Source organism: Mus musculus, chromosome 15 (genome assembly GCF_000001635.26).
Source record: "Mus musculus strain C57BL/6J chromosome 15, GRCm38.p6 C57BL/6J".
In the NCBI taxonomy this organism is placed as follows: Eukaryota; Metazoa; Chordata; class Mammalia; order Rodentia; family Muridae; genus Mus; species Mus musculus.
This window is the reverse complement of record NC_000081.6, coordinates 80,629,253-80,643,140: the sequence shown is the minus strand read 5'-3', so window position 1 is coordinate 80,643,140 and position 13,888 is coordinate 80,629,253. Positions and strand designations below refer to the sequence as shown.

General features: G+C 47.5%; 1 protein-coding gene across 2 annotated transcripts in view; it reads right to left on the bottom strand.

Annotated features, from left to right (window-relative positions):
* The window catches only part of Grap2 (GRB2-related adaptor protein 2), an 80,258-nt gene that overhangs the window by 9,714 nt on the left and 56,656 nt on the right, over positions 1 to 13,888 (bottom strand). For both annotated transcript variants that reach the window (NM_001289442.1, NM_010815.3), the window contains 2 exons: positions 8,714 to 8,805; positions 4,577 to 4,696 (listed from right to left, as the gene is read on the bottom strand). In NM_001289442.1, the coding sequence (NP_001276371.1) occupies positions 4,577 to 4,696; positions 8,714 to 8,805 (212 nt within the window). The remainder of the gene's footprint in view (positions 1 to 4,576; positions 4,697 to 8,713; positions 8,806 to 13,888) is intronic.

Here is a 13,888-nt window from a genome sequence, read left to right as displayed (position 1 = left end):
TGCCTGACTCACTATTAAGGGGCTGCTTTTCCCCTCCACTGTCTCTTGCTCCTGCCTTGTTGATCCTGCTCTGTTTTCTCGACTCTTCCTCCCTCCTCTCTCCATGTGCTTCTCATGGCTGTTCTCTACTTCTCTATTCTCTCTCTCTCTCTCTCTCTCTCTCTCTCTCTCTCTCTCTCTCTCTCTCTCTCTCTCTCTCTCTTTTTCTCTCTCTCTCCCTCCCTCCCTCTCTCTGTCTCTACTACCCTCTTAACTCCCCTCCCAATGCCCTGAATAAACTCTATTCCATACTAAACCATCCTGTGGCTGGTCCCTCAGGCAGAAGGGATGCCTCAGCATGGGCCCACTGAGTCACCCCTCCCCCATACCTGACTACGCATCCACCAAAACATATTCCTTCTCTCCCTTTATCTTTTTATAAACACAACAAGCTGAACCAGGCTCTAGGAGCAGGTTCATGGGAGGGTCCATCAACAGAAGGTGATCAGACAAGCTGGACTTTGTCTTGGATGCCAGACTGACGTTTGAAAGAAACAAAGGGGGGCTGGTGAAGTGACTTAGCTGGCAGAAGGCATTTGTTAAACCTAATAACCTCAGTTTGATCCACAGAACCCACGAGGCAGAAGGAAAGAACAAATTCCCTCAAGTTGTCCTCTGACTGCCCCACCCCCCATCAAACAAACAAACAAATGTAGAAAAAGGTAGGTCAAGAAAAGGAAAATGTTCCAGATACCTTTACAATTTAATTTTATTTTAAATTATGTATATGTCTGTGCAGATATATGCCATGCGAGTGCAGGTGCCTGTGGAAGTCAGAAGTTGGACCTCTTGGAGTTGGACTGATAGGTTGTAAGCTCCCTGGTGTGGGTGTTGGGATCTTTTGCCAGGGCTCTATGTTCTTAACCACTGAGTCATCTCTCCAGATCTGTTCCCAGTTAAGAGTAAGTAATCAGAGACCTTTCATACTGTTTATTTGAAAGAGGGCAACATCAGAGTTCTGTCCTCTGCTAGAGACTGGCAGAAGAGGATTAAAAAAAAAAAAAGACCCTGCTATTAGAAATGGCTTGACCCATCTCATTTAAATGTAGAGCTGAGCTGACTGGCAAGAAGCTATTCTTTCCCCTAAGGAGTTAATCACTTTTTTTTTCCCTCTAAGCAATGAGATCATGGTGATCTGGTCTTAGTTTATGTTTTGTATAAATAAGACTGTAAGGAGGAACTTTGTACTTTGTACTTTGGGAGGAAACACATTACACAGAGTTGTAGATTTTAACCGGAAAAGACCTTGAGGAGAGCTTGGCCTTTCCTGGTTTACAGGAAAGGATTCCAAGACTGAGAGAGGACCAAGGGCTTAGTCTAGGTCAGTAGGTAGCCAACCTGAAGAAGAACACTGTCTGATTCCAGCTGGGCTGGGAAATTATGCTGACTGCTTTTAGATACGTGCCTTTTGCTACCAGTCAGGATCTCAGGTGGTCAGGCACAATCTGTACTGGGTCTGCAGTAATTGGATGAACCATCTGAAAATAAGGGGATAGATTTTACTCTCAGCTCTGGTCTTTCTCCACAGCTAAGTCACTCTGTCCTGGCTATCAAGTTTTGTTTTGATTTTCCAAACAGACGTATGTTCACATGTTATAGCTGCATGAGTATTGGTGCTGTCAATGGCTGGTTCCAGCAGGAAGGTCAAGAGGTAAAGGGCTTTGGGGAGTAGAAATTCCTCTGAAGGTAAGTAGGGGATTCCCAGGGATAGTTTTAGGGGGGTTGTGTTTGGGGGGAACAGGGATTCTGGCCTTTATTCTCATCTTTAAGCTGGGTTCTGTTCATAGTCAAGAGAAGCCAAAGGTTAGTCACTTCTTGCCCAGCTGATTTGGGGTAGAAACTGACACGTGGCCATCACTGCTAGTCTTCCCTAGGAGTTTGGACACTAACTGGCTTTTCTTCAAGATACAGCATCTTAACTCATAGGAGAGGAAGTATTTCTTGTGTATAATAATTATTCACCCAGTCCCTCTCAGCAATCACAATGAATATCACGTTGCTGCTTGACATCTGTGTCTATAATGTTGGATGACCTACTGGTATTGAGGAGAGTAAAGAAAAGGATGTGACTCAAGTCTCCAGATATAAAAGACTCGCATCTTAGCAAAAGAACCATCATGGGTTCTTAGCCCTTTATGTCCATGCCATACAGTATTTGAAAGAATAAATAGAAGTGGTTTTGCTTTGGGATGTATAGTGCATGTTTTCAAAAGATAGTGTGGAAAGTACTCTAATGATCACGAGAAGTTGCCTTGTCTCAATACCAGGCAAGACTCTGGGAGAAGTCTAGGCTAAGCATTGTATATAATTCATGTCAGTCAAGGAATATGACCCATAATTCCTAGCTGAAAAAGTCAAGATCAAGTTTCTTAAACTCAAAGGCACCAAAAGATGCACTTCAGCCCAACAAATTGCTTGGTGCAGCTTGAGACCAAGGCCCTTAAAAACAAGTTTGATTGGGGCTGGAGAGTTGGTTTGGTGGTTAAGAGTACAGGATGCTCTTCCAGAGACCTGGGGTTGGATTCCCAGCATCCAGTTTCAGGAAATCAATCGCCCCCTTCTGCCTTCCACATGCACTTCATATACACGGTATGCAGACATACATGCAAAATCCATACACACAAAATTTTACCAAAAAAAAATAGGGTTGGTTGGCTTATTTATAGACCAAATTTTCTCTAATGAAGATCCAAGGAGTTTAGACTTTGGGATATTAATATTGGCTTGAGCTAATATTTAGGACTGCCCGACATATGAAATTTTAGTTAAGGAGAATTAGGAGCATAGACCTAGTGACAAGTCTCTGTGGGTGTGATGGTTTGAATAAGAATGGTCCCCATAGGCTCATGTATTTAAATGCTTAGTCACCAGTGAATGGCACTACTTGAAAGGATTAAGAGGTGTGGTCTTGTTGGAGGAAGTGTGCCACTTGGGGTGCCTCTCCTTCCTTCTTCTCCACCTCTTTCTCTCTCTTGGCCCACAGAGCAGGATGTAGCTCTCAACTACTTCTCCAGCACCATGTCTGCCTGCTCGCTGCCAGGCTTCCTGTCATGATAATGGACTCACTCTGAAACTGGAAGCCACCCCCCAATGACATGCTTTTGTTAATGAGAGTTGCCTGGTTGTGGTATCTTTTCACAACAACAGATCAGTGACTGAGACAGTGGGTAAAGGTGTCGTCCACCAAGCTTGATTCCCCAAGTTCAGTCTCGGGGACCCATGTGGTAGAAGGAGAGCCTCAATTCCTTAAATATATCTTCTGACCTCCACATGTGCAAATATGTGCCCCAGCTACCACATATGTCACACACACACACACACACACACACACACACACACACACACACACACATTCACTTACACACATACAATATATATATATATATATATATATATATATATATTCTTTTTGTTTTAGCAAGATGTCAAAGTTGATGACATTAAGGAGACAATGTGACAAGGTTGTGACATTAAGTACACTCTGAGGTGAACAAGCCTAGAGACAACTGGCCCATTAGTCCTTCCTGCCTATGCTTTAAAAGTTCCTCTCTCTCTCTAAACAAAGCAGCCAGTTTATCACCAGAGATTAGATTCTCAATAGAAGCAATAAAGCCTCACACCTTTAGAAACCTATCAACTAAGGCGGGGTAGCATTGCCTGTCAATTCACCGGGCAGGGGTGTGAGTTCTGTGTAGGCTCTGGCCTCCTCTGCTAAGAGCTGCATTTCTTGCATTACGTGGTCAAGTCTCTGACTTGCAGTCTTTGACATGCTGACCACACACACTGCCCGCAGAGCTGGGGTTTCTCAGCTTAGGTCTGTGTCACATCCTTGCCTGGACTGAGTCACTTCCTGTAAGGTGCAGCGGTGCAAGGGTTACGGTGTCAAAGTTCTCTCTGATCCCCCTCACCGGGGGCCTCCCTCATCTCTGTTCTGCTCTTTTCGATTTGGCTTTGGCTTTGCCGTGACCCTGCTGGGGGAAAGCAGCCTCGCTCTGGGTCCAGCAGCAGCGTGGGATTTCTGCTCTCCTCTGGCCTTTCTTCAGCCATCTACTGACAGAAACAGACAAGGTTAAGAGATAGCCAAGTGGGAGGTCCTTTCCTTCTTCCTCTCCTACTTCCATAGATGCTTCTTGTGTCTGGCGCTGTCCAGAGCACACATACAAAACATATCAACTTGCTTTCTGAAAATATTTGGGCAGGACAGGGAAACAGATAAATACACACTTGTTTCTTTTTTTCTCTTCAACTTGTTCTTAATATGTAGCCTTGGCTATCCTGGAATTCACTATGTAAACCAGGCCAGCCTTGAACTTACAGAGATCAGCCTTGGCTCTGCCTCTTGAATGCTGGAATTAAAGATATGTATGACCACTACACAGGTCATTTTGAACAGAAATCAGGATGTGGAGGAGCTGAGGAGACATGTTCTGGGGAAGAAATAGTCCAGTAGTTAAAGAGATGCCACCATGTTTCTGACCAGTGGCTGATCTGGCTTCAGCAGGCTGAGAAGGATCAAGGCGGGTTTAGTTGTCAGTACCTGACAGAGATGGAGAAGTCTCCTGGGGAACTCTGGCTGGCCCTGATGATGAAGAATCCAATGTCCTTGCCCATGAGTAAGTTTTCTGCTTGATGTCGAGAGAGGCCTTCATGGAACCACCTATTGCAAGACAGGGTAAAAAGAGTTCTTTGAGACACGTGATGGTGGTGCGGAGGGAGAAGGGACATGGAAAAGAGGTGACTTGAGGGAGGAGGCCAGGGACGGTGAGTCAGGGTTTGGGGCATGCATTCTAAAGATTTATTTATTTATTTATTTATTTAATGTATAAGAGTACACACCATAGCAGTATAGATGGTTGTGAGCCTTCATCTGGTTGTTGGGAATTGAATTTAGGACCTCTGCTTGCTCCGGACAACCCCACTTACTCCAGTCTTGGCCCCGTTCACTTAGTCCCTTCTTGCTCCAGCCCAAAGATTTATTTATTATAATAAATAAGTACACTATCACTGTCTTCAGATGCACCAGAAGAGGGTGTCAGATCTCATTATGGATGGTTGTGAGCCACCATGTGGTTCCTGGGATTTGAACTCAGGACCTTCGGAAGAGCAGTCAATGCTCTTACCTGCTGAGCCATCCTACCAGCCCTGGCATGCATTCTAAAACCTAGCAATGGTGGCTAACTGCTTCCAGGGAAGCAATGTCCACTGCTCTGTAATTGCTCTCTTTGTTCTTGTCCCTCCAGAAGTTTCTCTCTAGCTTGGGAAACTTGAATCATGGAAGTTTGCTGCTGTACCATGTGGGGCTGTGTGGGATTGGCTCCCGGTGGGATGAAGTCGCCTGCCACCAGGAGAAGAGAATGCATGGGGTAAGAAGAGCTGCTGCAGGCACGGAGGCATGGAGGCAGGGCATCAGGCTAGGCTGGGAGACAAGGCCTGGGCACCCATTCCCTTCCTGAGATGCCAGTGGCTGGGCACTTTTCCCCAGGAGCATCCAGGGGCTCAGGCTCTTTGGACTAACACAGAAGCCTCAGGGGCTTGACAGTTATGTCCAGCAGAGACTGCCAAGAGCCCAGGAAATGATGTTGCAAACACTTGGAGCTCAGCAGCTCTAACAGCAACATCTGCAGCCAACTTCCTTAACTCTTTTGTGAGCTATTCCCTGCACTTCGAGGTCATTTACCTAAAAAAAAAAAAAAAGTGGATCTAGGTTTGATGAACCTTTACAGAGGAAACAGAGATGTAGAAGAGACACCATACGGTCAGGGCGGCAGTGGCTGGAATGTTCCAAAAAAGTCAAGCACACTGGGTTAGGTGACCGGTGGCTGCAGCTTCTGCCAGGAGAGCACAAACTCCTCTCTGCTCTAGAATGAGAGTTTCCATCACAGCCGGTAGAGGTTGGACCCTGTCACATTGCTTCTAGATGGCTGCTCTAATTGCTGCTGTCGGAAGGCTAATTAACGCTCGAGTCCCTTTAGGACAAATGCACGGCAGGCCTCTGTGCTTCACAGGATCTGAGACCCTTGACTCCAGACTCAGATAACAGGAGGGACACTTCCTCCAGACCTGGGCCACAGCAGTAGGCTGGAGCCTGGGGTTTCTGGTGTCCCACACCTCTGCAGGGCTGAGCAGCTGATTGCCACACGGAGAAGGCACAGTAGTGACAGGAGTAGGCGGGTGGCGTGTGCTACCACAGCTATAGCTCAAAGGGAAGTTTGCAGCAGAGGCAACAGGCAGAGACCTTTAGAAAGGCAGAGGCATCTAGAAAAGCTACGTTCTCTAACTAGATTAGAGTATGGAATCTTTGTTTTTTTTTTTAAGACTTCCAAAATTTTCCGTACATTTTGTGTCAGACACAGGAGGCCAGGGTTTCAATCTTCCTTATTATTCTAAAGCTTATTTTTCACTTTATTTGATGTGATTTATTTATACTTTTGTTTGTATTAGTTAATTAATTACTTTGAAATAGGATATCTCTATACAACCCTGGATATCCTGGAACTCCCTCCCTATATAGACCAGGCTGGCTTCGAACTCACAGAGATCTGGCTGCCTCTGCTTCCCAAGCACCTGGAATCAATGGTGTGCACCACCACACCCAACCTATTACTTTTGTTTTGAGGGGACAGGGTCTCATGTAGCCCTGGCTGACTTTAAGCTTGTTATATGTTAGAGGCTGGCTTTGAACTTCTGACTCCACTTCCTATAACTGTACGTGCTGGGATAACCTTTTTCCCCAACCTTGGCCAGGTCTGATGGCTTTTATTGATCATCTTTGAACACCTGGGACCATTTTCTTGGTGCTAGGAAAATAGTGGTGAGCAGAGCGGACAAGTGACTTCACTCTCAGCAAACTGACATTCTAGGTGGCCCGGGAGATGCACAATAACAACAGAATAATCAAAAATGGCGTGCCAGGGGATTATGAGCCGGGGGAGAAAATGGAAACAGGGTGGACAGGATGCTGGGGATGGAAAGTCATTTAAAATGGCCACAGGAGATGGCTTTGAAAGCATGACAACCTGAACTGTCACAATCCCCAGCACCCACACAAAAGCCTGCCATAGGGACGGGTGCCTGTAACCAGGACTGGGGAGACTAACACAGGCAGAGCCCCAAGGTTCACTGGCTGGCAAGTAATAGACCAGACAGAGACCCTGTCACGAGAGGTGAATGATAGCCTATAGGTGACACATGAAGGTATCCTCTGGCCTCCACATTTGCTATACTCATGTAACACCAACCACTGGGGAAAATAAAATGGTAATAAGAAAGGTTTACTGGAGAAGGGTGTGGGGGATGGCAGGGTGAAGGAGGACCTAGCAAAGGAGCCTGAGGAGAAGCCAGGGCGCTGGAGGCCCCAAGGGGAGGAGGCGGAAGAAGAGGCTTTTGGAGGTCACAGAGTTTGTTCTAGTGGGAAGAATGTCCCATCCTGCCGAGATGGTGGCTGAGAAAGTAAGGGTGCAGTCTTTAGCTGGCCCGGACCTCGTTGATGGGAGTCTGGGGGTTCCTCGGAGGATAGGCGCATGCGCAGGGTTGATAATAGCGTAATAGGGAAAGCCAACACTTTTGAGGGAATGGAAAGAAAACTGGAAGGAGCTGGGAGCAACAGTGGTTTGTTTTGTTTTTCATTTGTGTCTTTGGCCGGGGAGGTGGTGACTACAGCGAGCCTGTCAGCTGAGTACAGAGAGTAGATGGGGAGCGGTGTGTGGGGGGTGGGGGTGGGTGGGGGGGTGGGCGTCGACTGCTGTAGGCACCCGCAGCTGAATCTGAATGTGGCTGCCAGAAGTGATGGGCCAGTGAGAGTGGGCATGAGGGTGGGGAGGGGACCAAGGCGCTTCTCTTCCTGTGAGTTCCCTCACCCGCCATACACATGGGAGGAAGGCGACAGAACTGAGAGGTAGGTGGGAGACTGACTGGCCTCAAGTGGCCCCTTAGCAGATGACAGAAGCGCTAAGGACCCATGGGGGGAAGGCGGTCAGTGGTCAACCTGTTGGCTAAGTGGTCTCTTCTGGGTCACAGAAGGTGACTGCCTGAGTCACCAATAGTACTATGATTTTCTTACAAAGCCTATGCTCTTTGGGCTCGACCCTGGCTCTGAGACAAGATTAGATTTCTATCTAACCCTTGTGGTCAATTCTTGAGACAAACACAGCCCAATCTGTGTTTCACTTCCTCTTTCTGGAGGGAATCTCCCCTGCCCACCCCCCCCCCCCCCAGACACGGGTGAGCAAGCTGATAGAGTTTGGGATTCCTGCTTAGGGTGGAAAGCCATATTAGGCAGTCAAGAACTTTGCAGGAATGGCTTTTGACAAGTGATGTCCAACAGCGCCCCCTTTGGGATTCTTAGAGATCCTGCAACTGCATTCGTTATAGGTGATTTTAACAAGCTTCCTCCTCCCTGCCCCTCTCTCTATGTGTACATATATACATATATATAATTAAATAGGCGATTCATGCACATGGTGTAAACTTCAAAAGGGAATGTGATGCCATGCAAATAAACCTTCCTCCCACTCTGGCCTTCCGCTGCGGGGTTCTGGAGGCTGGGGAGGGAGATCTCCAAAGGCAGCCATTTCTGACAGTTCCTTGGGTATGCATAGATAATTTTAGTGACAACTGAAAAAAGTAAGGGGAGCGTGTGTGGGTAGAGCCATCTTGGCAGGCTGGGAATACTTACTCAGGAAACTCGATATCTATAAAATTCTTAGGCACATATCCTTCTTGGCTTCCGAGCTCCGCCTTGAGCCACTCCTCCTGGTTGCTTAGTATCTAGATGGAAAAGAACAAAGGATTCTGAAGAGAGGACCCCAAGCAGCAGGAAGGGGCTGCAGAGTCTAAGGGATTGGATGGGACATCAGCTCCAGGGCTTAGTGGGGAAGGAGGGAACACCACCGCTTACTTCTCTAGAATCTGGCTCCTCTTTACACCATTATTTCTCTCCACTTATGCTGCCACTCATGTCACCCACCAGAGCTCAGACCTGGCGCTCAGAGACTGCCCTGCATCTCTTCTTACAAGTTTAGTTCTTCACATGTCTGTATGTGTGTGTGTGCTTGCCCCTGTGTGTGTGCACAAGTGCTCAGAGCGCATCTAAGGAGGCCGGAGGGCAACTTCTGGTAGTCCTCTCTTTCTGCTTTGTGGCTCCCAGGGATCAAAGTTACCCACTGAGCTGTCTTATCAGCCACCAATGCATTAATTCATTTGTTAATTTTTTTTTTTTTGAGAGAAGTCCATGTGTAGCCCAAGCTGGCCTGGAACTATGAAGGATGGCTTTGAACTCTTGATCTTCCTGCTTCTACCTTCCAAGTATTAGGGTTATAGAAGTATAAAAATCATGTCTGACCAAAAATTTATTTTTTAAACAAGAAGATTAAAACTTAAATGTCTAAGGGAGACCAGCTTTCTAAACTGTCAACGCTTCATATTTCATATTCCCATTTTGAATTTTGAAAATGGTGGGAATGGGATTCCGGATATTTGGGATGACAGTTCGGGTATGGTGTCTCATGGCTGTCATCTCAACACTCAGGAAGGTGAGGCAGGAGGATTTCTGTCAGTTGGAGGCAAGCCCGAGCTACATAGCAGTGAGCTCCAGGGCAATAGAGTGAGAACTTGAGAGGGAGGGGGGCTCTCTACAGAGACACTTGCCAGGTCCTTTATAAACTTAGCACCAGATCATAGACAAAACGAAGAATTCTTCTGTCTTCTTACTATAGGGCCCTCCTTGACGGATACCCACATGTGGTTGCCTGCCTTGGCTACTCACTTACTCAGGAGACATGGCTGTACGTATCTTCATTGATTTCAGAAAAAAAAAACGAGACGACCTTGAAAATATTTGCCATCTCCACTCAGAAAGCTTCTAAAGTATGTGGGCTTAGACTAGAACAGTGACTCTACCCAAGGGTGGCAGCATTAGAGACTGGGAAACCTTTGATGGTACCACCAAACCTCTGGAGTCACTTTCCAACAGCCCCCTCCCCCTCTCCTCCCCTTCCCTTCCCTCCCACCCCCACTTTTCGGTTCCTCTCCCCCTCTGGTTTCTGGGCTTGGAGGAAATATTAACTCTTTGCTTCTCTTTCTTGTAGCTGAAAATGTTTTCATGGGTGGAGATGCTAGGGCAGAAGGAAGAGCAGAGAGCAGATGGGAAAGATAGCCTGGAGACCTCCCTAGGCAACGAATGCTAATTGGGCCAATTGTGATGACCCAAGAACAGGGTCTGAGGTACATTCTTGGAGTTTGGTGTCTTCACTCTAGCTAGAGGAGGTTAGAAGCAAGGGGCCTTGCAGCCCATGGTTGAAAATTCTGGATTTTTCTCTTCAGATTGATAAAAAGATTTTTAAGTCAGGAAATGACAGTAAGAATGAGAGTTGAGGAGGAGCCTTGAGGAGGAGCTGGGGGTGGGGTAAAACCAGAGGAAGGACAGAGGGCGATGGGCGTAGCCCACTGTGTAAGGGACCATGGGGTCTGCGCTAAGGAGAGGCGAAGACCTATTTCAGAGGATTCGAGGAAGGAAAAGAGGAGCAGGGTTTTGTAACCATTTAGGGTTGCTGAGGGAGAAGGGGATTCTGGGAAAACTTTGGGTTTCTAGCTTGGGAGACTGAGTGGGTGGTGATGTCTCGCTGAAATAGAGAGGAGCAGGAGCAGGAGGGACCCGTGGGCTTCAGCTTGTAGCGGGTGAGTTCCGGCTGCACCCCTTCAACTGCGGAGAAATCCTCAGTGAGCGGTGGGTGCTGTGGATCTGAGTGTTGGACGTAGGAGAGAGCTGGGGGCTGGTAACTTGGGGTTTCCAGGGCTGGTAACTTGGGGTTTCCAAGACTCGCCCAGTGGAAGCCCTGGAACCCTTGGATTTCTGTCTTCCACATCAAAAGCTAATGCCTCCCTCCCTCTCTCCCTCTGTCTCTCCTTCCTCTCCTTCCTGCCACAGGGTTTCATATAGCCACGGAATCTCTAAGCAGCTGAGAGTGGTCTTGAATTTCTGATCCTCCTGCCTCCATCTTCTGAGTGCTGAGATTACAGGCAGACACCACCCCATCTATTTTATGCTGTGTTGGGAAAAGTCTCCAGGGCTCCCTGAATACCAGGTGAGCTCTCTGCAGCTGAGCTTCACCCCCAGGCCTAGGCTCCACTGATGAATTTGTCTCATGAGACAAGGCCTCACTATGTAGCCCTGGCTGTCCTGGAACTCACTATGTAGACCTGGCTGGCCTCGAACTCACAGAGACCAGCTTGTCTTTGCCTCTCAGTGTTGGGATTAAAAATGTGGCACCGTTGGCTGAGCAGCAGTGGTGCACGCCTTTAATCCCAGCACTCGGGAGGCAGAGGCAGGAGGATTTCTAAGTTCGAGGCCAGCCTGGTCTACAGAGTGAGTTCCAGGACAGCCAGGGCTATACAGAGAAACCCTGTCTCAAAAAACCAAAAAAAAAAAAAAAAAAAAAAAAAAAAAAAAAAAAAAAGTGGCACCATTATGCCCCGCATTGCCTCTGATATCACTGCTGAGATGGAAGAAAAGTGCCATCAGGTTTGGAACAGGAAAACGTGGTTTCTAGCTTGAGCTCTGTCATTAGCTGTGTGACACAGGACAAATCAATCAGCCATCTGAAATGTAGCAGCTCACTGGAGCCTTAAAGAGCTTAGGTAAGGACAGACAGACCTCTGGCACAGGAATATGTATGGGTATCTTTTTTTTTCCCCCTTCCAGACTGGGCTCCTTTAGGTAGCCCTGGCTGTCCTAGAACTTAATCCATAGATCAGGCTGGCCTCAAACTCAGATCTGCCTGTGTCTGCCTCCCAATTGCTGGGATCAAATACCTGGGTCACCAAACTGGCAAACATTCATACACACACACACACACACACACACACACACACACACATAACATATACACACACACACAACACACACACACACACACAGCACACACACACACACGTTTAATACTGTATCTTTATTAGGGAGGACTCCAGTTCTATTGGACATGGAAGGGCTTGTAATTCTTGCAAGCACTGTTCATGAATGTTCGGGCTGTGATCATTCGTCTCTGAAGCAGTAAAAGCATGTCCCATATTTGAGCTCGAGAAATGCTGAGAACAGAAACTTTCTAACATCAAATGTGTCTCTCAGCTTTGCTGAGGATGGGTGTGGGTCTGTGTGTGCTGGGGGGACCGAGGGGGCGGGGAGGCACAAACTAGGTCAAGGGAAGGCGAGGAAACTCAGCTGCGGCATCTTGTATCCACTTAAAAAGCAGGAGAACGTTTCCCTCCGTGCACCGTGCACCGCTCCGGAATTGACAGCTTTGGAATTAGTTTGTCCTGTCACAGTCGACCCTGGGGGAGGTGGGGGTTGGCCAGGGCAACCAACGTCAAATCCTAATGGAGCAGAGGTGAGGGAGAGAGATGCCATTTGGAAATTGGCTTATCACAGTACGAATCACCCTCCATAGCTTGCTCTCTGACCAGAAACCAGCGCAATTCAAGTAATCACGGCCAGCAGTCATCTACTTCCTCCAGAAACTAAAGATTGTCCAGGACCGGACAGCCAGCTATTGTCTCTACCACCTGGGGCTTGATCTGCCTGAGATTATGTTTCCAGAGGGGTGAATTCACAGGCATTTTATAGTATATAGAAGGTTGGTTTTTTTTTTAATCTCTCATTTTCTGCAAAGAAAAGTGTTTTGTTTTGTTTTTTTCTTTTGAGGGGTGGTGGCTTCCTCCTGCTGTTGTGGGCCCCGAGCCCCAGAGCTTCCTGTTCTCATCTCTCCATCGATTCAGTTCCCCTATCTCTTTGTACCCCTCATGTAAGCCCGGGCAAAGAGTACGGCCCAGACACACGAAGTTCTACACTTAAATTGCTGTGCCGTCTTTCTTCAAATGTTCCCCAAGAGAATAATTTTCTGGGTTACATGGCCTGAGAATAAGCTAGATGTGGGAAGAAAGGCCGGAAGTACAGCTGGGAAGAAATGTAAAATTGGATGGAAGTACAGCTCTTAGAGGCACAGCGGAAAGCCAGGGCATCGCAGAAGTTAATTGTGTGGGATTAAGTCAGTGCTTTTAGGCCTCTCTTAGTAGGGAGAAATGGGGTCGACTTGGACACATTATAGAAACAGGGAGGAACAAACTGGGTCAAAAGCCCTTTTCCAAAGCTGCAGGCGGATCCCAGTGTAGATGGGTACCCTGTATAGCCACAGGTATGAACACGAAAAGTGTGATTCCCCCAATTCCTTTCCAACTGTTTATTTCCCTGGAGAACAAGGAGCAAGCCCCTTTGGTAGAGGCTCCTTGTCCACCATCTTGTCTGCTGTCCCACCTGCTGTTTTAGCTGGGAAGCCAGAGAAGGAGTGGGAGAGGATCGCTGGAAAGCTAGCCAATCGCATCTTTGTACTTCTCTAATAAAAAAGTCTGTCTAATCGTTCGAGCTGAAGGCCAATCAACCCGAGCACCTCCAAGTGACTTTCTAGGGCACTTAAGAGCTGTCCTTGAAATGGTCTGCAGAGGTCCCTGGGCATGTTTTCGCAGGCTTGCGATGACTGACGCGATCATTAATGGCCACCATTCAGACATAAGAGCTCTGGCGCAGGCTCTCTGTGGTTTACTTTTGCAGCCCTGGCTGCAACGTGCAGACCTGGGAAAGGTGGGCAGAGTTGACTTGCTGATGGGACTCTAAGTGGCCACATAGATGACATTCCCCAGGTCAAGACATATGCTTGGGGATGTGGCTTGTGAAAGATGCTGGGAAGGCACAGTGTTGAACTGGAGTCTCTCTGCTCTCATGGAGTTTCTCAATGGAAGAACCCACTATTCATTCATTCATTCATTCATTCACTCATCTCACTTAATGCTAAGCATCATTCAG